Source organism: Tachypleus tridentatus, chromosome 12 (genome assembly GCF_004210375.1).
Source record: "Tachypleus tridentatus isolate NWPU-2018 chromosome 12, ASM421037v1, whole genome shotgun sequence".
Taxonomy (NCBI): Eukaryota; Metazoa; Arthropoda; class Merostomata; order Xiphosura; family Limulidae; genus Tachypleus; species Tachypleus tridentatus.
In genome coordinates this window covers 45,322,428-45,350,056 of record NC_134836.1, presented here as the reverse complement: position 1 = coordinate 45,350,056, position 27,629 = coordinate 45,322,428, and the positions used below count along the sequence as shown (strand labels likewise).

Here is a 27,629-nt window from a genome sequence, read left to right as displayed (position 1 = left end):
CATTTGACCGTATTTGAAGATGCTTCTTCTATGGAACAATCTCACGTGAACCTTTTCAGAATATAAATAAAACCTGAAACAACGCGCGTAAAATGTTATCTATATACCAGCAACTCACTCACCGGAAAATCCGAAAAGGTTTTGTGTTTGAATATTGTGGCAATTTCGCGATACTAGAAATATTATTTTTGGAAATGCAAAAGTAAACAACAGGTTAACCAACACTGCTCACAAGGATGGAACGTAAGGGGTTTTTACCGGTACCTAGTTTATATATTTTAAAACACCAATAAAAAAAAAAAGCGCACACATTGTACTAAAATTACTTCGCGAGATGAATTAAAAATAATGTTGAAACTACATACAATTCAAAAAAGAAAAATAAAGGTAAAAGTAGACTAAAGGTTCATATTAGGTATCTAACAGATAAGAAAAAATAAATAAATTTTGAAATTGATTTCGAAATGTGATGGGACCACTTTATGGAGTTTTGTTTACATACGTTAGTCGCTGCTCTGGGCAGAAAAACAAAGGCTGAAAACATGTTCCTATACCTCGAAAGTTAAAACAGCATCTTTGTGAAAGCTGTACTTAGATTTTCTTTTCCTTTTTAAATCTTTAAAGTTGAAACATGATATACGTTAATGTACATTTCCAAACAGTAACAATCTTGTTTGCCTTTAGTATACTGTTCTTATAATTTACATTAATTTTCAATTTGGGACATTGAATATAAACTTGTTATTTGACAACAGTCGTGCAAAACTGCTTTCGTTGCAAAGCTTTCATGATAAAAGCAAACCAAGGTTTCCTTTATAGTTTTGCACAAGTCATACATTCTGAGAGAATGATGGTTTCCCCAGCACCCGCTTCAACAGCCTGACAGCACAAAAATCCATGGACGAAGTGACTGCTATTTTGGTATTTCTTAGCATAAATGTGTTTCACTCTCCAGCTGTTTCAGTTATGCGAAGGTTGCCCTGATATGTCGTGACAGCAGTCTGTGCTACTTCAGTTTTCCACCGAGCTTTATGTTCGTGGGTCTTCACCAGTTACAAACCACCGCACTTTACTCACTGACTACGACTTGTGCACAGGTCTCTTTCTAAATAGTCCTGGTGCTTCAATTTGATCCACATTACTGATGTACGAATATTTTGCAATGGGAAGATCTGTTACATACCATTCTCAAAAGCGATCGATTTACAAAAGCATCACACTACCAACTAAACGCTTAATAATGCCACAATTTAGTTTGATATACTGTTTCACCACGAGTTTTATGCTTGTCACATGACTTAATTAGCATATTCAAGTTTTACTATAACGTACATAATGTACTGCCACGTCTCTACAACGATAATTCTTTAAAAATAAAAATCGACGTCTTAATGTATTATTTATAGTTTTATAAAATATATTCTGTGTCATAAAGAGGACACCTGTGGTTCTTACATTCCTTTACACACAATGTTATCATCGATGGGTGTTGACACGCAGTGTAATATTTTGGCCTTCTATCTTTAAAACCGCATGTTTTACTTAAATCACCTCAACATACACAAACATATACTAGCGTGAATCAGAATAAATACATGATCAAATGTACAGTTGCTAGTACCGTAATTATCAATATATTGTAGCTAAGTAAGCTGATATAAATATACCTCGGAAGGAAAGTGAAAACCGTCCACGGACAGCCATTAAATAATTGGATTTTTTTCCTGCTATGAAGTCGAAAAAGAATGTATACGCTAAGGGAAACAATTCTGTTCATGGTTTCGATATTTCTTTACAAAAACGATCTCATCACAAGAGTATCCGAAATACTTGTCCTTCTTCTAGCAAATACAAAATATTAGTACGAACGCCGTCATAGGGGCGACTGTAAGGTCAGGAACTTGAACTGAACGGTGTGTGCTTATTTGTAACAAAACTGTTGCTGACGTCTTCTAACTGCGTCTTGGCGAGCAATTTGATGTACTTCTGGACTTCAGAGTTGTTCCTAGCTTCTTGCTGGATCTTGCGTCATAACGCGGCGAGCTAGTCTATCTTTCTGTAACTTGCATCCTAACGCCTCATTTTATTTTTCAAAGTTTCAGATCTTTTCCGTGATAAGTTATTTCCGTTTGATAAATTTCTGTCATCGTAATTTAGATGTATTTGATAACTTCATACTCGTACTGAAGTAAAAAAAAAAAAAAAAAATTGTGTAACTTACGAAGATCGACTTACTAGAAATTTGTATGCAACCAACTCCGTACAAGGGCAATTCAATTCATAAAATATGCTTGAATTCTCCAGCAGGGAAAGTCACTTTTATTCGCAAATATTGTAATAATTCTCCACTAGGTGGACACATTTTGTAATTCCGCATTAAATCTACTTTACCGCAATTGTAAAAAAAGTAAAAAAAATAATTTCGCTGATAGTAATAAATAGATGAACTTAAATGTACATTAAAAAAGTTTGTTTAGAATTAAGCAAGAAGCTACACAATGAGTTGTGCTCTACCCACAACGGGTATCGAAACCCGATTTTTATCAGTGTAAGTTCGCAGAGATACTGTTGTGCTTCTGTGGGGAGAGGGGTATTAAAAAAGAAAGAACCATTTCTCCGTTAATGAAGCGATTTAGGGAGGGAAAATTATAAAATAAGGTCCTATTACTATTATTTAGTTTTAGCGGGGATCTTTTTTATAAAACTTGTTATTCTGGTAAGGTATAATGATGCTTTTGATTTATTTCATAAAAAGTAGTGGATATTGGTACTTAAATGACTAGCTGCCATCCCTTTTGTAGAAAGTTTATCACCCATCGCCATTTCTTGGGTTACTCTTACCAACGAATAGTGCGATTGGCCGTCACATTATAACACCCCCCATGGCTGAAAGGGCGGCCCTCAGATTACGAGTCGAGTGCCTTAATCATAACGAAACTTAGTTCCATTTTAATATACTACTATCATTTCACAATAGTTCCCCTTAACTAACAGCTTACTTATTGAGTTAACTATTAATTTAGGATGTCACACCATACTATATATGGTTAGGTAAACTGCATTCATTAACCTGGTCATTTGAGCAACTGGATTGAAATGGTCACCTAAATAATTACTAGCAAAATAAATCTACTGTCTACATTATTTAATAGTGCTTTTTTTGTTAAAGGTTCATGAATGAAATTAAGTTTGTTTGTTTAACTATGTCTAATGTGATCAAACACTACCTGAATAAAAACTTCCTAAATTTATTTTCTAAAATCTTTAACTGAATGTTCAGTATTAAATTTCGATGCTCAGTTTTCTGGAAGTTTAACCTGGTTTAGGGTATCATTTAATATTCACTTTTATTGGTTAGCGAGTACTTAACTTCATTGTGGATGGCTGTCTTATAACCAATATGGCTATTGTTTCACGTACGACTACTGTACCTCTACATGCACATGACTGTCACATGTGATGACCCAATCTTCAACACAAGTTTGGTCTCAAATAATGTTTTCCCATGCTCGAACCTTGATTCACTGTAATTTCTTACTTTGGTTCTTGTAACTGGAATACATTACATCCGTTCGTCTCTTCCACAAGCTGATTAACAAAATATTTATTGCCGATAAGTTCCAGTGTGTTCACCACCTTATTCAATGATGAATATTAATGGCCAAAAGTTATTTTTATAGCTTACAAAGAGGACGTGACACTATTAAATTGCATTTCATCATTTTCAATACTTGTTTTGAATTCCACAAGAAACTTTCCCATTAATGGTAGCTATTGATGTTCTAGTAAACTTGCACTAAGAGTATTAGAAGATACAGTCTATTGTCACTAGAATCTTCACTCATAAAATAGCGTTTTCCATAGGCTATTGAATAGTGAGCATTTCACATAACAAGGAACCTTACACTGGCGTTTCCTTCAAAATGGTGTCAACTATACGACTTTGTCAACCCAATACACATTCAAGGAACTCCCTGGAGTCATTAGATCTGAAATATTGTTGTCGACCGCACATTTATCAAGCGCTGTCAATTGCTATCAAGGGCAGAACTCACTAACAGCTCTTGCATGCTGAGAGGATAACCTCTAATTAAGTTTGTAGTCTAAAACACACTACACGCATTGCTATTTCCATCTACAGGCTTTGGTCAGTGATAAAAGTTAAAATCCAGTGACAGCTGGAACATGTTATATGAATAATGTTCTCTGCTTACACACTGTACCAGAAGAAACAAGAAAGGGGAAGTCGTAATACGTGTTGGGTATTTAGGTACGTGTCGGAAGTAGTGTAAACTGGTCATATTGAGCTTTCACAAAATACGCAAATGTGCGCGTATGTTCATCGTTATTAATATTACTTGTTGTCCTGCTAAAAATGATCCAAGATTTTACACACGTCCACCTAAATTTATCACATTCCATTTATTTCTGACCGAGCAATAGAACAAAAATAATGTGTAAAATCGATCCCTATTTTAAAATGGTTTTGCTTTGACTCTGACCCAACAAAAAATAATCCCTTCTATAATGTGCCATAGTTCAAATGTATAATAATTCTCGTTCAAATATATTCAGCCGCTTTCGAGAAATCTTGCTGACAAACAAACAAGAACGAGGGTGACATATCTGTCCACTGTCAGTGGCGAAGATAAATAATAAAAAAAAAACTTAACATCGTTATTGTAACGTTATAATATAACGTTTGTTTACCACAGAAGTTGCACGATTAAAACAAATTAACGTGTACTTACATTCATCCTTGTCCTTAGCTGTAACGGTAATTACAGTATGCTGTATGTCTTCATCTTCGTTTACCTCGGCTTCATACAGAACTTGGTCAAAGTAAGGTGGGTTATCGTTTTTATCTCCGATTCCAATTCGAATGTACTTGGTAACTAGAAGTGAAATTGTTTTTATATGTACATACAGAAGTAACAAAATTACACTGAAGAACTTACAATCAAAATACATTTTATTGATAAAATAATCTAAAGTGAACGACGAGTATGTGATATAACACTCAAAGTGAAAAGATTACTTAAGTGTTACAGTCACTGGAACAAGACAATATCCATACAAATAACAAGAGAATAACTGCTTGATTTACTCTAACCAGTGTAAACAATAAATATTTTCATTGTTTTAAAACAACACATACTATTTATTTAAAATAAGATAACTTTGACAATATGAGGCGAAAAGACCGGATTCTGGGTAGCTTTATTTTAGTTTCTATTCAAATCCAACAGGCGTTACTATATTTATGACAATTATCACCAGATACTGAACGGTACGCGTTTTAGAAATGAATTATTAAACAATACGCAAGTATATCGAAAAACACACACAGACATTAGGATGCCAGGGTTTAAAAAAGAGACAGTTACTTCTTACTAACTCAACTGAAGTAGCCCAAGAATCAGTGATGGGCATTGGTGGCATAGCTGTTAATCAAAAGTTAACTAGTGCAAAAGCCCTTGTGTATAGCTTCGCGCGATCATCAGAAACAAATTAACATCCCACATCCGGGCTCCTATAATATAAACTAGTAGGTCTAGAGAAAAACTAATTATCTAAATATTGACAATTTAAACCACGACGAGATAGCCCTAGCTGTATCTGCTGTATTTATATAAAAAAAACCGCGTGATTTTAAGAGAATGTTACAAAAAATGACTTTTCAAATTCAAGACAATGCACATTCATTCAGTCTTTGGGAAAGTAGGCTAGAATTTTTTTTTTTCAATTTTGCGCAAGGCTACACGCGGGCAATCTGCGCTAGTCGTCTCTCATTTAGTAGTGTAAGACTAGAGGGAAGGCAGCTAGTCATCACCACCCATCGGCAACTCTTGGGCTACACTTTCACTAATAAAGAGTGTAATTGACCGCACATTATGACGTCTCCACGACTGAAAGGTGAGCATGTCTGGTGTGATGGGGATTCGAACACGCGACCCTCAGATTACGAGTCGAGTGTCCCAAACACCTGGCCATGACGAACCGAAGCTAAAATGGCATTTATTCCAAATTTCAAAGGATTATAGTAATTTGGTTGCAAACTATACAATGTACACTTTTGTATATTGTGTAGTGTAAAAACATACATTTCTCTGAACATAAAATTTTAAACTACAACAGCAAAAAGGGCCCAAAACATTCACAACAGAACTGTATAAAAATACCTTCGCTACACATTGCAATATTCTCTTCTTTAATAAAGAAACATGAGATAAAAGCATATCGCTGATATGCTGGAAAACTTATGACAGTCTGTATACTTTTTTGCTTTGGAACAACAAAACATCACTGACTTTTTTATTATTATTATTAGAACACTGCCAGTAGCTATATTTTTTAAAGATGGTTTTGTAAGAGAACTGTCATACATTAAAGTATTGTCACTATGCTAAACAATTATGCACTATTAAAGCTACAGCGCAAGTACAGGCGTTTGCTTTGTAACACAATCACACTGGGCTATCTGCTCTATCCACCACGAGGAATCTAGCCCCGAAATATGGCGTTGTGAGATAAATTCATCGATATGGTTCCCTGGTGCAAAGGGTATACAAATAAATAAAAAATATTGAGTGTATTTCATTTTTCTTTACCAAAACTAAACGGGAACAAGCTCGTGGAGTAAAACAATATTTCCGCGGAATGGAACGTGACACACACGATTGGATTCGGATGCATAAACAGAAAAAGAAATTTCTTGATGACGAGAAACCCACTTGAAATAAAAATGCATCTCAGAACGGTTGGTGTGGGTATTAACACTTATTTATAAGCAGAGAACAACGTTTCGACCTTCCTAGGTCATCTTCAGGTTAACAAAAAATGGTTTATGTTTTATATAAACAAGTTAAATAATGTTATTAGCTTATTACTATTTTGTTATATATAAGCAAAATATAGTTATATTTAAAGTAAACAAGTGTACAAACGCGGAATGACTAAAATTTCTATGGGTATTAACACTTACTAATTTGTTTTACAGCCATTCCACGTTTGTGCACTTAATTACTTTAAATCTAAATAACTATATTATGCTCAGACGGTTTTTGTTTACTTCATCTTCAACAAAATAATAAAATAACAGCCTTATGTAAAAGGTTTATCTATATAAAACAAACCCTTCTCATATTTATAGTACTGCATTTAATAATGTTGCAAAAGTGAAAAAACCACTGGGATTTGGCTCACAAGTCACACCATATGTTTCGTACACAGGAAATCAGGGTTTCAACGCATTGTATATATCCCTTTATTTTTGCCAAACAATATACCAGTGGTAAAACTATTTTAGTACAAACATTGTGTATTGTTACAGATCTGTATTGTTACACAAAGCTTGGATAGATTGGACTAAAGGTAAAACATGAAACTAACCGAATTTCAGATTACTGATATTAATACGTTTATACACATTAAAAATATTTCCCAGAGGTGTAGTAAAACAAATTTATGACCTTAATTTATGAAAAACATACTAAGACATGTATATACATCAGCTTTAAATACTGTGAAAGCCAAACCATACACCCCCTTCCCTTAATTTAATAGGAAGTAGGCTTTCAAAATTGTACTTACACGAAGAAAACATTCAAATTTACATACGCATGAACAAATGCAAGTACCAGTACGCGAGTTCTTTGAAAACATTCTTAAAATTTTTTAAACATTCGTTTCAACAGTATTCTTCGCGAAAAAATAAAGCCTAACCTAACTACTGTGATACGTTTGCAAGATATATTTACGTAAACATACCACGATGAAAAACGCCAATTCTTCTGCCGATGAAATGGTACGTAGCCTCCAGAAATTTAACATCACAAAATTTAATAGAACTAAAGATAATTTAATGGAAATGCACAAGAATTTCCACACAAAAGAAGTACGTGGCGATGAACTTTGATTACTTTTCTCATTTGTTTCTACGCTTGAGGTATTTTCTAAACAAACATGTAAACACGTTCACTTTGTGTTAAGTTCGACTCGTACAATCTTTTTAATGTACATTTTCCACCTACAAATAAGCTATATTATACACTTGGGTGGAGGAGACAGGATGAATACGGTCAACTGAAACAAGTGGCACGATTATTCTATTTTTCTTATAATTACACGATGTTCCAAAGGTCGGAAGCTCGGCATGGCTAGGTGGTTAAGGCACTCGACTCATAATTTGAGGATCACGGATTCGAATTCCCGGTGCAAACATGCTCGCAGTTTCATCCGTGGGAGCGTTATATTATATGTGACGGTCAATTCCACTATCCGTTGGTAAAATAGCCCTAGAGTTGGCGGCGAGTGGTAATGACAAGCTGCCTTTCCTCTAGCCTTATACTAGTAAATTAGGGACGACTAGCGCAAATAGCCCTCGTGTAGCCATGCGTGAAATTAAAAACAAATTAGTCAAAAGGTCAGTTGTCACTGTAACATTGAGGAAGTTAATCTTCTGGCTTCTTTAAAAGTTCTCTCGGTTTTCACTGAACATTCATGAAATAGTGGATGTGATTGGGACTGAACATCTTCAGGACTGTATCTGTGACAAACGTTAAGTTTATCTTGTGACCATGCATGTGTGGATATTCATCCTTTATGGCAACCCACTTTACGGACACGTAATGCAATGATACTTGGCTAACGGCACGTGGATATTGTAAAAGTTGTTCAAGCAATTTTCTGATACAAACATCTCAATGTCAGAAACTTACTTTTTAAAGTAATATTGTAAATATGTTGTTATGTTGGACTTAGGATTATTCTACAGTACGCGTTTGCGACTTGGCGAAAAATTCGACGATAAACGAACACACTATTCTTGTTTTTAAAATTACTTTCACACACAAAAGTTAAACGTATGTATGAAAGTCTTTACAATGTGGACATCATTGTTGTATCTCAAACACACCATTTCCTTGTCCAAATTCGACTTAGGCCAATTCAAAAGCTTTAGAATTCAGCAGACAAGCCAAACTATTTTTCTCTATTTCTATCACAATAGTATCCGTGTACAATTCATTTAACTGTCGGGTGAGTTGCTGCAGTTGCAACCTGAACTTCCCATATTCATCTGCCTTTAATCAATGTACCCCCAGACAGGTTCAATTACAAGACCCTTTGAGTAGATAAATTATTCCCCTTATCTCTTCCAAACTGTTAATTTCATTCAAGCATATTAACCATTAGGCCTTTCGCGTCCACAACGACTGACTTTACGTCTTCTAACTTTCTATGATCAAAGTTTTCTTTTACGAGACTATTTTTACTCTGTTTCATCTCGTTTGTTCATAGCTATTTATGTGTACCATTTAGGCCTTCTGGAAATCTCCATAGCCTCGACTTCAATGAAATACAAACACAAAATAAATAAATTAGTAATGCTACACCATACAGTATTTTTATATCTGACACTCAACCAGTACTACGTGCATCGTATTTCTGCAGGATTGAAAAGTCATATTGGGCGAAAAGCCTCATGGGCGCCAGTTTTAGCAAATATGGTGTAGTATAACTCACTATTATACCCTATATTCACTCACTCGTTCTTTAACAAGTCAGTCAAAAGCAATGCATAATATTTGATTGGCTTTTAGATACACAACGTTCTCGAATAATGAAAGTAAATGGGAAAAGATTCCTGCACTAGCTTTAGCTGCATATATGTTGTTAAGTACAATGAACTATCCGAGCTGTATAGAAAACTTATTTTGAGCATTATAACTCCCCAAACTTACTGCTGGACCACTGGGAGTTCGTTTTACATTTTTTATTATAATGTAGAAAAGCAATTCAACGACTATCTCATGTAATTGTCTATTAATTTATCAACATTATGAACAATGCTAGTTTTATTAAATAGATATATATATATATTTAAATAAGACTAGTCATTGCATAAATTTTATATTATGTTGCGTATTACGATTCCAAATAGCCTAAAACTGAGTTAACTTACAATATGGATTTTAGAAATTAAATAAATGCTGAGATCTATCAAAGTTGTTATATCTTCAGCAAAACTGATACACAGATAAAAACAATAATAATTTATAAAAACTGTTATAGCAAATAATTCACTACAAATTTAGTGAATCGGCGGGCATAAATGTTCAGAGAAAGTACACTAACAAAGGATATAGGAACAAATCTTTTGAATGGGGTGCTAATACAACATATAAATTGGTGTGTGTTATAACACTATAATTTGAGAAGAAAAACAAGTCTGGAAGACGCTATTAGTCGCCACACGAATGTAGAGAAAAATTCTCCGGTATGTATGTGTGTAAACGCTATTGGTTTAGTTCTTAAGTCATCACTGTCGATAACGGCAAGGCTCCGACTTCCTAAAAATTTAACACTTCAGTAGTGGTTGATAGCTAGCTGTGATAGTAACATCAGAACGAAACGGTCCAATAAAGTAATCGTTCCATTTTGCTTTCTTTCAACGTTTTTTTATCATTATTATGATAGCCAGCAACTGATCGAGTAAATGATAAAAAGTGAGATACAACGTACACAAAATAAGAGCAAAACTCAACATACAATGGCATCTAGAGGTTCAAATACATAGAAAAAATCAATTGCATGCATGATTCTAACAAAATACCAACACTTACTCTGAATATTATATTAAAAAATGCAAAAAATTATTGAAGTGCTATTCAAAAAAAATAAAAAGTTGAAGTGGCAAACAACTTATTTGTCATTAAACACAAAGCTACACAATAGGTTGGTTATCTATGTCCAATATGTATCGAAACCTAGTTTTAACCGTTGTAACTTCGCAGAAACTTTCAGTTAAATATCTAGTAAAATAATAACTGGTATGTTCACAAACTTTAATACAATCAAGAGAATCTCACCCTATACAAAAATATGTCGTCAATGTTTTTTAATTCAAATCTTGGAAGTAGGTATGATTTATTAAAAAATAAAAGGTGAAACAAAAGCGAATTTAAGCTTATGATTCTCGTCTAATGTTATTTTTCATAATTTAAAAATGGAAGAGCTATTTTCCTACACACACAATTCTACAACAAAACAAATAGGGAGTTTGGGTACAAGAATAATTGCATTTTAAGACTTTTCGTGCAGTCCGATAATACGATCACTGTGCAAAGTTTTCTTGTGGGATGCCTAGAAATCAAAGTTAACAATGGATGATTTTAATTACTTTAGCTAAATATTCTATAATGACCACTCAAAAAAAAATTTAGGAAAAAACTTTTCTCAGGTTACTTTGATTTTCCTTGTAATTGTGTAATTAAAGTTGGCTTTCAGTCATCTCATTCTACAGTTGTTCAGGTTTCTGTAACAGCTAGTATTATAAGCTCCTTATTATATACCAGTTCTGAAGTTTTTAATCATCTACTTTTTACGATATGCATTTTTATCCATTTTCCACACTTTTGTTCTGTGTATAATTTTTGAGTTGGTGCTTTGTGTAAAATGTTCGCCCGTGGTATTTTGATTATAAAGCCTTCTGTAAAAAAAAACAACAACAACAAACAAATGGAAAACAGGATCCATTAAAAGCGATCATAATATAGTATTACAAAGCTCTCGTGGATGAATCAGTGAATAGAATAAAGCAGTGTCATAATGAGTAATGATATTTAGCTCATGAGTTTTTTTTTCCTCTTATTTCTAGCGGAGTCGTCGGGCATGAAGTTACGAGTTACCTTCTTTCAATTCCAAAATTTACTAATAGCGGTGTATTGCAGGAGACCCTAAAGAATAACTATGTACCTTGAGAAAGCTGTAATTTAAAGTAATCAAGGCCTAATTTAGAAAAATATCTGATTCTTGTTAGCTGTGTTTGAAGTAATATTAAGAAATGTTACTGAAAACAAAATATACATTAGAAAATTTGAAAAAGTTGTCTTATTAGGTTTTTAAGTGAATAGTTTACATACTTGGTGGTTTGTGATGTAATTAGATGACAGGACCCCACACAACTGTTTCTATTTAATTGACCCAAAATATTATGAATACCATTTGATTAAAACAACCACGTCGATAAATAAATAGAATGAATGCTGAATAACACTTAAAATAAATCACGCACGCAACTCTCAGTATAAACCACTATGCAAGCAGATACTCGATTACATCACATTATGTTTAAACCTTCATTTTCAATAACAAGGAATTACTTTATCATATTTACTCCATAAAATCCTTCTCAAATTGATCTTGTATAGGATTCACTCAACCTTCAAAATGCTTTGCTGTTTTTTTTCTGTTTCTGATAAAACATGCAGCGTGAACAGATTAAAAAAGTTACGTGAAATTTTGTAAAATACCTGAACATCGCTAACTAATTAATAATGGTGTCGTTATCTTTTAAATATGATTCGTATGTTATACTGAGCCTCGTAAGAAGAAATGAATTCGTTGAATAAATAGCTGCCGTATCCTATCAGTTATTCCAAGATTAATGTGATTAGCAATTCGTTCAATATATTTCTAATCTGAATTGCAATCTACAGAAGAAGAAGGCTCAACGTTTCAATAAGTTTTAAATCATTATTTGACTCGTTGCCACCAAGCATATACGTAACCCCGAACGCGGTCACTGTTGTGAAAAATACTGCAAAGGAGCGTTCAGTTGTGGTATTTTGCTAAACACAACAGATGCTGAACTATAACAGACTGTCTACACTATCCTAAGAACAGTTCGTTATAAAAAGAAAATATGCAGAAAAATACATAACCCGTCGATCACGGTATACAACACCTGTAAAACGGATTAGCAGTCCCTCTTATGAAGTAATATCAGTCACCTTACTATTAAAAACCGTAATCCAAGACTACGATAACACCTTACTCAACTGAAACGTCACAAAACTTCTCTGATCAACTATTCAGCTTTACTTAAAAGAAACGAATTATACTAACTCTTAGGAGACGACTAAATTAATATTTTATTTGTAGTAATTATAATTATTAGAACCTGTTTTTGGAAATCATACATTTGCACTTTATTTTTAGTTGGAACCACAAGAGTCGTGAATAAATCAAAATGATTATCACAGAAAATAAATGGATGTTTAACATTATAGCGTTACAACGTTCCAGCTACTCATGCGTGCATATCTTAACCAAACTACATGGTATACGGTAATATAGAAACTACCAAGTCTTATTACACGGCACACAACAAGAAAGGATATCAGAAATTCGGAATATCAGATATGACAAAGTAGAAACTGTTATAAACCATACCCCTAATTCAGAAATACCCCTAATGCTCAATAGTAGTATGAAATGTAAACACAATCATGGATACCCTCCCCCAGTGGCACAGCGGGATGTCTGTTGACTTACAACACTAGAATCCTAGTTTCGATACCCGTGGATAACATTTTTAATAACTTATGAGAATCTAAGAATGTTATAGATTTCTGTAGGTTACGTTTAACAGCTTGCCACTTTCTTTACGTAATTTAGACTTAAATTCGAATATAAAGACGTTATAATAACTGTGTGGTATAAAAAATTACTACACATTTAAGTGTTTGTTAGACGCCAAATTCCAAAGATGAAGCTAAATCACTGAACAATTAATGAATTAACATCAGTAAAAATTAACAGATCAAGATATTCCCCACCTCATTCCAAGACATTTTTTGTACGACTCGAAAGGTTCCGAACTTATCACAAGAGAAACCTGTTTACACACCGACATCAGAGCACAAAACACAATAATTCGTTTAATATTCTTCCGAGATATTAAAGATATATTGTTACTTGAGCTTTCAGCAATGATTTGCTGCTTAAAAATATTTTTAATCAGCTTTCGTTACGAACGATTTGACCACAATGCGACAATAAAAAAAAGCATTCCCATTACAAAGTAAATATCCATCAATACTTCAAACAATAGGATAAACGTTCTGAGGGTCAGCATAGGTTCTGCAGAAAACTTATTTTATGTAAAGTTCCAACAGGAATGTCAAAGTTCATATAGCATTATCGTGTAAAGCTCAACAAATCAAACAAACGCCATGTTTTCAATATAAAGAATTACCAAACGTGATCTCATACTTTATTAATATACTTCTTATTGGATTACATTCAATAATATAAAACAATCAGTACTCCCCAAACGAACGTTTCTTTGTGCGCAAAAATTAAACTCAGACTTGGAAAAAGACAATATAAAAGGAAATGTCCCCTTTTCTTATTCCTTTCAAACAGTATACTCATTCCTTTTTAACCTACCAAGCTGTTTTATCCTTTATCTCAATGCGATAGTGTTAAATCATATAAAAAAAACATTCATCCAAAAATATTTACGTACGTACATGTGCTCGAGCAACCAGGAGCTGAATAAGACAGAGGGCAGTTGAAACTCCAGAGATTATATACATCTATTTATATGCAAAAACGGCTCGTTTGGGCTGAGAAAACACTTTACATAGAAGAGCGAACAACGTTTCGACCTTCTTCGGTCATCGTCAGGTTCACAAAGAAAGAGGTAACTGACCGGAAGCTGACCACATGTTTGAAAGGGGTTGTGTAACTGTGTGTCGAAATGTAGAGGGCGGTATTAGATGTTTGAATATATAATTTTATTTATTATATTAATATAGGTATAAAGGCGTTCCTTTATATTGGTTTATTTTGGGTTTAAGTTGTTGTATAAGTAAGGCTTCTTTAATTTTACGTTTGTTTATGTTTGTTTCTTTATTTAGTATTTGAGTGTTTTCTATGGTTATGTTGTGTTTATTTGACTTGCAGTGTTCGAAAACGTGTGAAGGTGACTTATGTTCTTTGAATCTGGTTTCCATTTTTCTACTTGTTTCTCCAATATAGAAGTCGTGGCAGTTATCACATTGTATTTTATAAATAATGTTGGTGTGGTGTTTGTCAGTGTAGTTTTACATAGTATAGACCTCAGTTTTGTGCCGGTTTTGAATAAATTTGGTATTAATTGGAATGTCATATTTTGTTACTAATTTTTGCCAAATGTTGGTTATTTGTTTGCTGATGTCAGGAATATATGGTATACAGCAGTATATGGTTTCATGGTTTTTTGATTCGTGAGCTGTATTTACTTTAGTTGGTTGATTTTGCTTTCTGTCTAGGTGTGTGCGTATAATGTTTTCTACGGTTTGTGGAGGAAACTTATTGATGTTGGTGAAGTATTGTTTTATTTTGTCTAATTCATCGTTAATTTTATCTGGTGAGCATAGTTTTATGGCTGTGTTTATTTGGTTTCTTAGTATGGTGAGTTTTTGTTTTGTTTCATGTGCTGAGTCCCAAGGAATGTATAGTCCAGTATGGGTGATTTTTCGGTGGATTTCTGTTTGAAATTGTGTATCAGTTCTTGTAATTTTGAGGTTAAGAAATGATATTTGATTGTTTTCTTCCTGTTCACATGTGAAGTTGATGTTGGGATGTATAGAGTTAATGTGATTGAAAAATTAAGTATGTGTTCTGTAGATTTGAATCCACAACCGTGTCATCTACATATCTATACCAGTATAGTGGTGGATGTAATGCTGTGTTAATTGCTTGTGTTTCAACTTGTGTCATAAAAATATTGGCTAGAACTGGTGATACTGGGTTGCCCATGCTTAGGCCGTTTGTTTGTATATAGTTTTGGTTGTTGAACATGAAGTTTGTCTTTATCGTGGTGAATTCTATGAGGGTTGCTAACTGGTTACTGGGAATTTCTATAGTTGGGTTAGGGTCTCGGATATAGAGTTCTAAGGCTATCTTGCAGGCTTCAGTGGTTGGAACTTCTGTAAAGAGGGATATAACATCGAAACTGGCCATTAAGGCTTTATGATTAAGTTGATTTAGATTAGACTTGAAATTAAAAGAGTCTTTGATAAATGAGCTGGCTGATGTTACATATTTGGAGAATGCCCATGCTATGTATTTACCAAGGTTGTAATTAAACGATTCATATGTGGACATTATTGGTAAATACATAGCATGGGCATTCTCCAAATATGTAACATCAGCCAGCTCATTTATCAAAGACTCTTTTAATTTCAAGTCTAATCTAAATCAACTTAATCATAAAGCCTTAATGGCCAGTTTCGATGTTATATCCCTCTTTACAGAAGTTCCAACCACTGAAGCCTGCAAGATAGCCTTAGAACTCTATATCCGAGACCCTAACCCAACTATAGAAATTCCCAATAACCAGTTAGCAACCCTCATAGAATTCACCACGATAAAGACAAACTTCATGTTCAACAACCAAAACTATATACAAACAAACGGCCTAAGCATGGGCAACCCAGTATCACCAGTTCTAGCCAATATTTTATGACACAAGTTGAAACACAAGCAATTAACACAGCATTACATCCACCACTATACTGGTATAGATATGTAGATGACACGGTTGCGGGATTCAAATCTACAGAACACATACTTAATTTTTCAATCACATTAACTCTATACATCCCAACATCAACTTCACATGTGAACAGGAAGAAAACAATCAAATATCATTTCTTAACCTCAAAATTACAAGAACTGATACACAATTTCAAACAGAAATCCACCGAAAATCACCCATACTGGACTATACATTCCTTGGGACTCAGCACATGAAACAAAACAAAACTCAACATACTAAGAAACCAAATAAACACAGCCATAAACTATGCTCACCAGATAAAATTAACGATGAATTAGACAAAATAAAACAATACTTCACCAACATCAATAAGTTTCCTCCACAAACCGTAGAAAACATTATACGCACACACCTAGACAGAAAGCAAAATCAACCAACTAAAGTAAATACAGTCACGAATCAAAACCACGAAACCATATACTGCTGTATACCATATATTCCCGACATCAGCAAACAAATAACCAACATTTGGCAAAAAATTAGTAACAAAATATGACATTCCAATTAATACCAAATTTATTCAAAACCCGGCACAAAACTGAGGTCTATACTATGTAAAACTACACTGACAAACACCACACCAACATTATTTATAAAATACAATGTGATAACTGCCACGACTTCTATATTGAGAAACAAGTAGAAAAATGGAAACCAGATTCAAAGAACATAAAAGTCACCTTCACACGTTTTCGAACACTGCAAGTCAAATAAACACAACATAACCATAGAAAACACTCAAATACTAAATAAAGAAACAAACATAAACAAACGTAAAATTAAAGAAGCCTTACTTATACAACAACTTAAACCCAAAATAAACCAATATAAAGGAACGCCTTTATACCTATATTAATATAATAAATAAAATTATATATTCAAACATCTAATACCGCCCTCTACATTTCGACACACAGTTACACAACCCCTTTCAAACATGTGGTCAGCTTCCGGTCAGTTACCTCTTTCTTTGTGAACCTGACGATGACCGAAGAAGGTCGAAACGTTGTTCGCTCTTCTATGTAAAGTGTTTTCTCAGCCCAAACGAGCCGTTTTTGCATATAAATTTCTCAACAAGTGGGTTTCTCGTCATCACTGATTATACATCTATTTATCTTTACAAAAAAACAAAAATCAGCAAAAACGAATATTATGTCAAGTGCAACGATGTGATAAAGTAAACTATTTTCTTAGTTCCGTTGAAGACCCTAGGACTAGGGATGCCGTTACGCCGATGGGTGATAACGACTATAATTTATAGATGCTTCTAAGTAGCACATTACTGTCGCCTTCATAACCTATAACCCACCGTCTGTCACTGTACAGCTCCATAAAAACCACTGTCCACCGATCGTACATCTCTTGTTTCTGCGACATCCTTCATCATTCTAAAACCACACGACTCTCAAGATCGAGACGGTTTTCGGTGATAAACCCCACCCTTAAAGTTTGCACCTCATTTAATTCCTGTTGAACGTTTCACAGTCAAGTTTCATGATCAGTCTTCAAAATCCAGAAGGTCAACTAATTACTAGTGTCAAATGAAAATGATAAAGATACGAAACGCAGTGGTTAGAAACTGGCAATGCTCTGCTCTTTTGGTACAGTTTCTAAAATACTCAGAACTGAGTAGCATGCTAAAAACAGGTTTTCGCCGATTATTTTTTAAAGATGAATCACACAATAAGTTTAATAATAGATTACCAACATAATTTATTACATGTTTACAACTAAAAAACTTGTGGCGTTTCACACGTTTGAAATCCAAAAAGAATGGATCAAAAACACCAAGAAACTCGCACCAATAAACACTTTTTTCTTCTTAATTCTGCCTAAACTGTTTTATAAAGCATTTAAATTATTGTATTTGTTGTTAAGCCCAAAACTACACAATGGGTTATCTGGGTTGTGTCCATCACGAGTATTGAAACTTGGGTTTTAGTGTTATAAGCCTTCAAACTTAAACACTGAGCGATGGGGAGGGGGTATTTAACCACTGAAAAAGTTTCTGTAGGTTTTCGATACTCGCAGACGCTGTTAAATTAATGTTTGTTTTTACATAAAGTAATACACATTACAAATTTATAAATACAAAAAAGTAAGCTTCTAAACAGGCGCTGCACCACTAGAAATACTGGCCTACAAAAAATAGTTATATCTGTTATCTCATGTCTAAAGGATATATACATTCTATAAATATAGGTTTATAAAATATACCAATCTCTTTATGAAACAAACTTGATATTGGAACTTTCAACATGATAAACATTTCATGATGGAACATGATGTGTTTTGTGGCCCTGATTAGACTTTCCAAATTTTAGTTCCATAGCTTAAGTCCTTCCTTGATTCCTAAAAATAACAACGTATGTAGTCATTGGTCAAGTTCGTGTATAAGTTAAAGACAAAAACAAGTAAACTTAATGCAAAACTTCGTGTTATATTGAAAGGAGCTGCCATATCTTGTAAACTTGTGAAAATAAGTCTTACTGATCAGTGTTTACAGCCTGTTCTTGATTTCGTCTTCCAGGTTTTACAAGTCTACTTTTCTTGAAACATCAGGAAGCACATTTTGATACGAAGATATTTCTCGTACTTAATACGCTGCATTCAACAAATTGCTGACAGCCTGCACATCATCTGACAAGTCCTTGAACTGAATAGTGGCCGCTGTTAACTGTTCAAATTTCAGTGGTAACTTCTGCAGACATACCAAATCTTGCAAGGGCGGATGACCTTGAAGGTGATGATTGCTTTACCACGACTTTAACAGGCATTTTCCAGAAAGCCTTCCGCCTAACACAACACTTGGGTAGCTTTAAATCTGGAACAAGCGTCATCAGTGCGTGAAAACGTTTAAAACATTTACCATATTTCAGTACTACTTTTTCCCTTTAAATTGTGGAAGATTTATTACATCAACTCCTCTCCTTCAACCATTGTAGTTCATCACGGCTGGATGCGGTACAGTTACTTGGTCCTTATCTTTAACCCAGCGCTTGGCTTGACCAATAGGTTCTACACCCACAGCATTGCGACATAACGTAAAGGACGAGTTAATATTCTAGCGAGTAATTTCAACCTTTATTTAACCAATGGCTAAATATGTTGTCTTTCATAATTAAACAACGAAAAACTGCCTGTACAATTACTATACTTCAATATCAATGTTTCGATACGACTCCTAAATAAATACCGGATACAGACAGAACTAAAACAAATCCCAGGTCGTATATATTTAGGCATTTATGAACTGAAAACTTTTGAACTAGTACTGACAGTTTTAAAACTAAGTTATAAATTTTTTTAAAAAAAATTCAAAACATTTTTACAGATTTTAAAATATTTTACTAGAATAACCTTTTGGACTTCATTTGAAATTCCAAGTTTCTAACAAGCAAGAAATCTAGGAAAAGAATAACCGTCTTTAATATGCACGACTATATATGTATGTATACACACACACACAAAGGGAGCAAAAATACCAACTAGTTTCGGTCTTAGACCAATATCACCTAAGTAGACTTGTTTCGTTGCCGAAAAGAAAAACTGCTTTACGATAACTAACATACGAGACAATACTGATGCTCATTAGTTACTCATTTCCAGAAAGGAAGAATTCTTGCATTGTCACTACCTTACGTTGGAGTAAGTCCGACTAAAATCTGTTTCGTGTTTAGATCAGTTATATATAAAAAAAAGCGATCTATGTTTTATCCAAGGACAAAATCGAACTCCGAGTTTTAGATCTGTTTGTCAGAAACGCCAGAATTGTGTAGTATAATTCAAGTTTTTTTGTTGTTTTTTTGTTACTCGAACAGTTTTTATTTTTCACTATAGAGAGTAAGGTTACCCCGTAAAACGGTATACGTGCAAGACAAGGCTTGATGCGATGGACTGGTCGGAGTGAGCCAATTCATGGCCTTCATGTTTCCCAGACATCACTCTACCAGACGTCTTTCTTTGGGGGTATGATAAGGGCATCGCGTATCGCATACCTATAGCAAACATTAAGGAACGAGACACCAAAATAATGGAAGTTTTCGTTACAGTAACTGTGTACATGTTGCAATAAACGTCAACAGAAATGGATATCGGTCAAACGTCCACTAATGGCACAAATGTAGAAGTCTACTGGCGTCAATAAAAACTGTTTGATTTGGCTACAAATAATGAATACTGCATGATTGAATTTCGTTATTTACAATAATTACAATACATCACAGCTGAAAATGCGAAAAGTATTTGTATTTACAGCATGACTACCGACAACCACCTCTAGTTTTGAACTAGTGCTCAGATGGAAGGATTGTTCAAGAGACTATCACTGTCATTACGTATTCACAGCATAAAGTACAGAGAATATTTTAGTGGTTTCGCAAAGATTCGAACCTGACTCGCCACGATGGGAAGCAATTCAGTTCAGCACATTAACTAAGAGGCCACGCCCAAACTTGTTAAGTTGCTAGTGGGTACAAAATATGTAGATTTTCAATAGAACGTTTCACAGTCGAATATGTGCACAACAGCAAAAAAAAAGTTCTACTACGTTCAGGGTCTTTTTATTTCAACAAATTTACTGAAGTAAATTCCCACACCTTTACAGCAGTGTTTCGGTCTTTTAAAGACAATAACAACAAAAGCTATTACGGATACGTTTGTTTCACTTAAATATTTAAAATCTCTGGTGTCTTTTATTATAGCAAAGCCACATTGGGGTATCTGCCGAGTCCACTGAGGAGAATCGAACCCCTGAATTTAGCGTTGTAAATACGTAGGCTTACCGCTGTAGCAGTGGTGAACTCTGGTTTCAAGAGATGTATTAATTCAACTAGTTAAAAATTAATTAACCCGTTTTGGTGACATGAAAATGACAGTTAAAATATAATACTTCATCATACATACTACCTAAAAATGCCAAACTGTTCGAGCACATGTAAAGCGGCTTAGACACCGTTTCACATATTATGAACTCAATCACAGAATATTATTTGACTGAAAAATTTAATCTATTTAAGTAAACAGTCTTACTTGCAGCTTCAACGTGCTTAATAATATTAGGGTACTTTATGGGTGAAAATTTTGTAGTGTTTCCTAATTTTAGTAACTCTGATATTAATATTTAAACAACAGCTGACATGCTTGTTGTAGACATCGCTCGCTGCTAAATCAATAGTTTTAAATTTAGTACAACCGACATTTTCCTTCTTATCATTAAACATGCATTCCATCTCAAACCTACACAACTATTCTTTTTCGATCTGTCTATTTATTCACTCATCCACTTATTATCTGTCTCTAGATGGTTATTCATCTCAGAATGAAGGTAGTATCAAAAGGGGATTTTGTCCATCCTTCCACCACAACGTGCCTATCAGTTGCGTATGATGACAAAGCCGCAAGCTATAGTAAAAGAAATTTGGTGTCACGCGCGTCAGGCAGTACAGACAAGACTGCCATTAATCTTCTGCTGCTGAACATCGCGTGGTGATTCGCACTTGTACAAGAATAACTCACCATATTCTAGAGAAGCGCTAGAACTGGAATACCACGAAGCATCATTGTTCATAGAGATTATTTTCTTAAAACAGAAAATCTTTTGCTCATATGCAACACTTGTACTACAATTGTGATGTGAGACCATGGTCGGAAGAGTTTCGATGTCAACTTTCACGAAATCTCTTTGAACAGCTAGTTACAAATGGTAATTAATTAAATGACGATTAATGTATTCATACGCGATGCTTAATTCTCGTTTATTGTATTCATATGCGATGCTTAATTCTCGTGGAAGAAAAAATACAAATTAACATTTAGGGTGTTAAAAAAAAAAAAACAAATGTGACATGAAAACCAACTTAAGGTCAAATTTATACTATTTCTCTTGTGTTACCGTTTCAGTTAATAACAAAACTCGTTGTAATGCAAACTTAATATCAAAAAACAACAGCCCAAGACAATGTGAAAACGTCATATGAAACTAGATAAACTTAACCCCTTTTCCTCCGACATTACTTGCATCTCCTTCCCAACTGCTCAGTTTAAAGTGAGAGAAATAAGCAAACCTTACGCTTAGCATAAAATTGAAATGTACACACAGTTGCATGAATATCTACTTACCAGATTATCGCAGAATCCTGCTAATAGCTCAAAACAAAAGTCATTACGAAAACACCAGATGTCACAACCAGTAATGACCTCGGATATTCAAACACGCCCGCCTGTAACACTTATCTATAGTTTAGTAGTGTCAGTAAAAGGTAATTAACGAAACTGTATGTGCAGAAGAAGAAAAATCGACTCCGTTAATCAAACCATTATGGTGCATGGTGCACAAAATTAATATCACCAGTTAGTGATATTAAGAACAAATATTTTTACTTAACTTTACTCTAGACAAACAGTAAACATCTGTACAAAGCTAAAAGTTCTTACGAAGTAAAACTATCCACCATTACAACTACTTCCGTAAAAATAAAAGTTTTAAAGCACATTTCCAGAAACAGTAATAACCACAAAGCTTCAACTGTTACATTGGTATTATCATGAGATATTGTATTTAGTTTTATTAGGAATTTATCTGAAATACAAAAAAGTACGCGTTTTTTGTTAGTTAACTATAATTTGATAACATTTTAGTGAAACGCGACAATGTGTTAGAAACACAAACAAAAATAATTTGGTAATTTTAACAACCAAATGACTTATTAATGGCATCTATGTACTTTACATATCACTGCTCATAATGCTTAAACATATGCAAACACTACCAGTTCAACACCATATTAGCACAGGGAAACCTGTTTCTACAGTATTTAACCATTAGAGACAGGTGGTAAGTTCCTATGTTAAATCTATATATTGATTACGTACAAATACAGTATTACTTTCAGACCCCCCAAATTCACGTTTTTTTTTTTGTTCATTCTTTTTTCTTATAGCAAAGTTCCATAGGGCTATTTACCGAGTCCACCGAGGTGAATCGAACCCCAGATTTTCGCATTATAAACCCGCAGACTTACCGGGAACACCTTTTGGTCATATTTTCCCGCACATTAACACATGTTAATTGTAATACCTACATCGACTCCAACAACTTTCAATTAAATTCCAATAACCAGTAGATTAGTTTCAGTCTCAGGTGTTGTTTTGCGTTTTTATTTTTTTGAATTTCGCGTAAAGCTACACGAGGGCTATCTGCGCTAGCCGTCCCTAATTTTGTAGTGTAAGACTAGACGGAAGGCAACTAGTCATCACCACCTACCGCCAACTCTTGGGCTACTCTTTTACCAACGAATAGTGGGATTGACCGCACAGCTAAAAGGTTTGTTTGTTTTTCGTATAGCAAAGCCACAAAGGGCTATCTCCTCAGCCCACCGAGGAGAATCGAACCCCTGAGTTTAGCGTTGTAAATCCGGAGACATACCGCTGTACTAGCGGGGGGCCAGCTAAAAGAAGCGAGCATTTTTTAGTGCAACGGGATTCGAACCCGTGACCCTCGGACTGCGAATAGAACGCCTTAACCCATCTGTTCTGCGTTACCGAAATTACTAAATAAATCGTTATTTTCTTTGCGTAACAGCATATCCTATACATTCAACGCTACGTTATGTCGCTGATGTACTTTAACGTTCAAACTATAAACTTCCGGATGAGGAAAAAAATCTTTCTCAAAGGTCTTTTCTTTTTCAAACAATTGTATTCTTATCGTTTCATTAATAGCAAATCATTTTCCACAAATAGTGAAAAGCTCGTATGTGGGATGTAGGAGGTCCATAATCTTACACTATTCTACACATGTGGCTTATGGAAACAAAAGCTAACTCCAATACACTTTCTATGTCGATCTGAGAGTTTTGTTTATAAATACCTCTACCAACAAGATAACATTATTTTATTATAAGATACAACTATATTTACAGCTCAATTATCTAGGGATAACCGATTTTCAATACCATAAGTATTCAGTATTGATTGTTCTCTTAAACACGAACATGAGAAACAGTGAGCTTTAGTTTCACGAAATGAGCGAGAAATTTTATGGAAATTTATCATAAACATGTACCCTAACAATTATGGGATTTATAAAAAAAGATGCTCTATACAATGCTGTTTATTTTTGCATATACTTGTTTTTGTTTGTAGTACTGCTGTCTTAGGTGTAAGCCAATGTTTTCCCGTGTTCAGCAATGACAGAATTCGTTTAAATGTATAAAAAGATGACCGCAAAGAGCGTCAAACCTAGGACTGAACTGCATCCTGACCACACAGACCTACCAAAGAGTAGATAGCTCAGAACATTTGTGATTAACCAGGATCATAGCAAAATAGTCGAAACTACGCACAGACTACCCAACTTGGATTATCAAAGGTTGGGTAAGTTCAAATTTGTTTTGATATCATAACCAATTATGCCAAAATATATAGAATAAGAAACATTACCATAACGATAACATAACACTGTACGAGTTGCAAGTCCATCATGGTCTGTGGGTAGGCATCAGATTTAACAGCAAGACCGATTTTCACATGTTCCAGACCTGGTCTCTGACAACTATGAAGAGACCAGATCCTAGGTATTGAGTTTAGTGACACTGGCGCTATTGGTGATGATTTCATTCTAATTGAAGACAATGTCGTACACGGAATGTTTGGATCCTGAAGAAGTTCCTTCACAGGGAGAGTATCGGCTATATAATGCGATCCACTAGATATCCAAACACGAATACAATGTGGCACATTTGTCAATGTTTTAGCTTCTACTTTGTTCAATACGTTTAGTCCATCATTTTCCACCATCTCGGAAACGCTCACACGAAGGAAAAAGAACGGTTGCTATAAAAAACCATCCAAAGGCTCGTACACACAAAAAAACCAATATATCTTTTGTCCCATTTACAAACCATTCATACACCTAAAATCCTCCTTTGTGATAGGCATTTTTGTGTGTTCGTGTTATGTAAAATTACACATATCAATTCCACACTAAGCCTGACCTAAAAATATACGAGTGGGACATTTGTACGTCTAAAACAAAAGTGGTTTAGCAACTCCTACAAGTAGTCATCCTCAAAGCCTGGTCTGAAACTGTTTAACTTTTAAAATAAGGTTTGACAATAACTGTGAAAGTAAACAAATCACGGAACTCTTCCTAGGAGATGATTTATTTCATTGCTCAACAATTCATTCTTAATAAATTTTCGCATGCAGGGAAAATCTTAAATGCATTTTCATGTTCAATTTGTATACGATAAATGTTGAAGTTTTTGCTTGGTTGCGTCTAATTTGCCCTTTCAAGGGCCGTAATATGCTAAGTAGAGGAATATTTTCCTACCGTAATGTAAGCCTACTTTTATTGCTGCATACAAAACTTCCCACAATAATAGTCATCTTGAAACCAATGCTTAAACAGTCACCTGGCAATACAAGTTAATTTCTAACTCTATAAATATCCTTTATTTTTGTGTCTATATGTTATTCTGGTACTTTAATTTATTACTGTTTATTAGTTCAAGTTCATTGAAATATGAAGAACACTACTGTTGTCATATAGAAACCCAATAAGACTGTACCATCTGGGTTAACTACCACATGAAATCGTTTTCTAACGTGAAAGAACTCCTACAGTGCAACGTTAACGTAGGCTACCCGTCACAACTGTTCAATATGAACACGAGTGGACACGAACCATCATAAGATTAGGCATCTATTTCATACAAGAATAACTTGAGTACCTGCCAATATGTTAAAGTGCCTGTGAACGCTTGAAATTTCATGGTGTTAACAAGAGAGGCAAATGAACAGTTTCTTCGCATCAATTCTTTCGTTGTCCAATAAATATAAGAGCATAAAATGCAATTAAATATGGACTGCTGGGTAATGCATATTTATGTTAAAATCATTAAGAAACTGTGGTACATAACTGGTAAAATATTCATTTATTTCAACACAAATTATGACAACCCTTTCACGTGATGTTCACGACTCTTAGAAACGTAAAGATTTTACAGCTATACTGATTTACTTGTGTACTCTTAGTTTTGAAAAGTTCCTTTTTTTAAATGGTGAACATTAAATGGTACAAGTGGTTCAGGTATTGCATTACTTAGCTTCGTACAACTATTTATTAAATAAGTTAATTACAACTAAATCATGCAAAGTGAAATAAAATTAAGAAAAAAAAAGGAAGGGCAGTTGTTTTTACTGACAGAAGTTCTTGACGTCTCGTAAGAAGAGTGTGCCTAAACGTCTTGAATTTCCTTGGAAGTTAAGAGAACTGTTTGTACGGGATGAAACACGAGTTACTCTTTGCGACTCTAAGTAGTTAATCATAATTATTACCTAACTAGTGATTCTGTTAGTTAATTTTGAGAATGAAAAATTAAGAAAAACTACTTTTGCACTCCAACTATATTATAAACATTTCGTCTTTGCAGCTTCCTCAGGATTAATATACAACTGATTTGCAGGTTCAATTTAGTAAACATCGAGTTATAACAAATAATCGCATACAGCATAACTGTACCATCATGTGCAGCTGGGAAACGAAGAAACCAAAACGATTTCATTATTAAAGGGAATTCTTTTTTCACTCATTACTCCAAAAGAGCCAACCCAGCAAATGAAACCATTAAAACAATAGTTAATTACTGAAGGTTGTCAAATATTATCGGCAAACATATGGTTCTTCGATTTTTAAACATTATGTTTAAAATGAATTTAACATTACCATTCACGAATTCTGCCAAGTACACTTAATCATTGAATGACATATGTTACTACTTGCAGTGACTTTCACTAATAAACTTAACTTGTATATTCATTAGTAAAATCAATTATATGTGTGTGTGTGTGTGTGTGACAATGCTGATAACGAGGTATGTATTATTCTGCATTTAAAATATGCACCAAAATCCTTATATTTCCACACATCTGTACTAGGTAATTATGGTAATATCACCACTTCAGTATGGAAAACTGCATCAATATTTTTTGGTTAAAATATTGGATTACCTTAAAATTTATAGGTTTTTTTTCTTAATATTTCCCAGCATATTTTCAGCAAAATTACATTAAATAAGCGATAAGAACGAAAGTTTGTTTTTCTTACAAGTTTTTCCGCTGAGAGGCCTAACAATTTATTATACAAAAGTACTTAAATAAAAATACTTATATTGGTGTTAAAGATTAAAAAACAACAACTCCACAATGACGTGGTTTGGGGCATCGATAATTA

At 34.2% G+C, this 27,629-nt stretch overlaps 1 protein-coding gene across 4 annotated transcripts in view; it reads right to left on the bottom strand.

The window, feature by feature from the left end:
- The window catches only part of CadN (neural cadherin), a 154,153-nt gene that overhangs the window by 37,937 nt on the left and 88,587 nt on the right, over positions 1-27,629 (bottom strand). For all 4 annotated transcript variants that reach the window (XM_076469121.1, XM_076469119.1, XM_076469120.1 and 1 more), the window contains exon 15: positions 4,752-4,895. In XM_076469121.1, the coding sequence (XP_076325236.1) occupies positions 4,752-4,895 (144 nt within the window). The remainder of the gene's footprint in view (positions 1-4,751; positions 4,896-27,629) is intronic.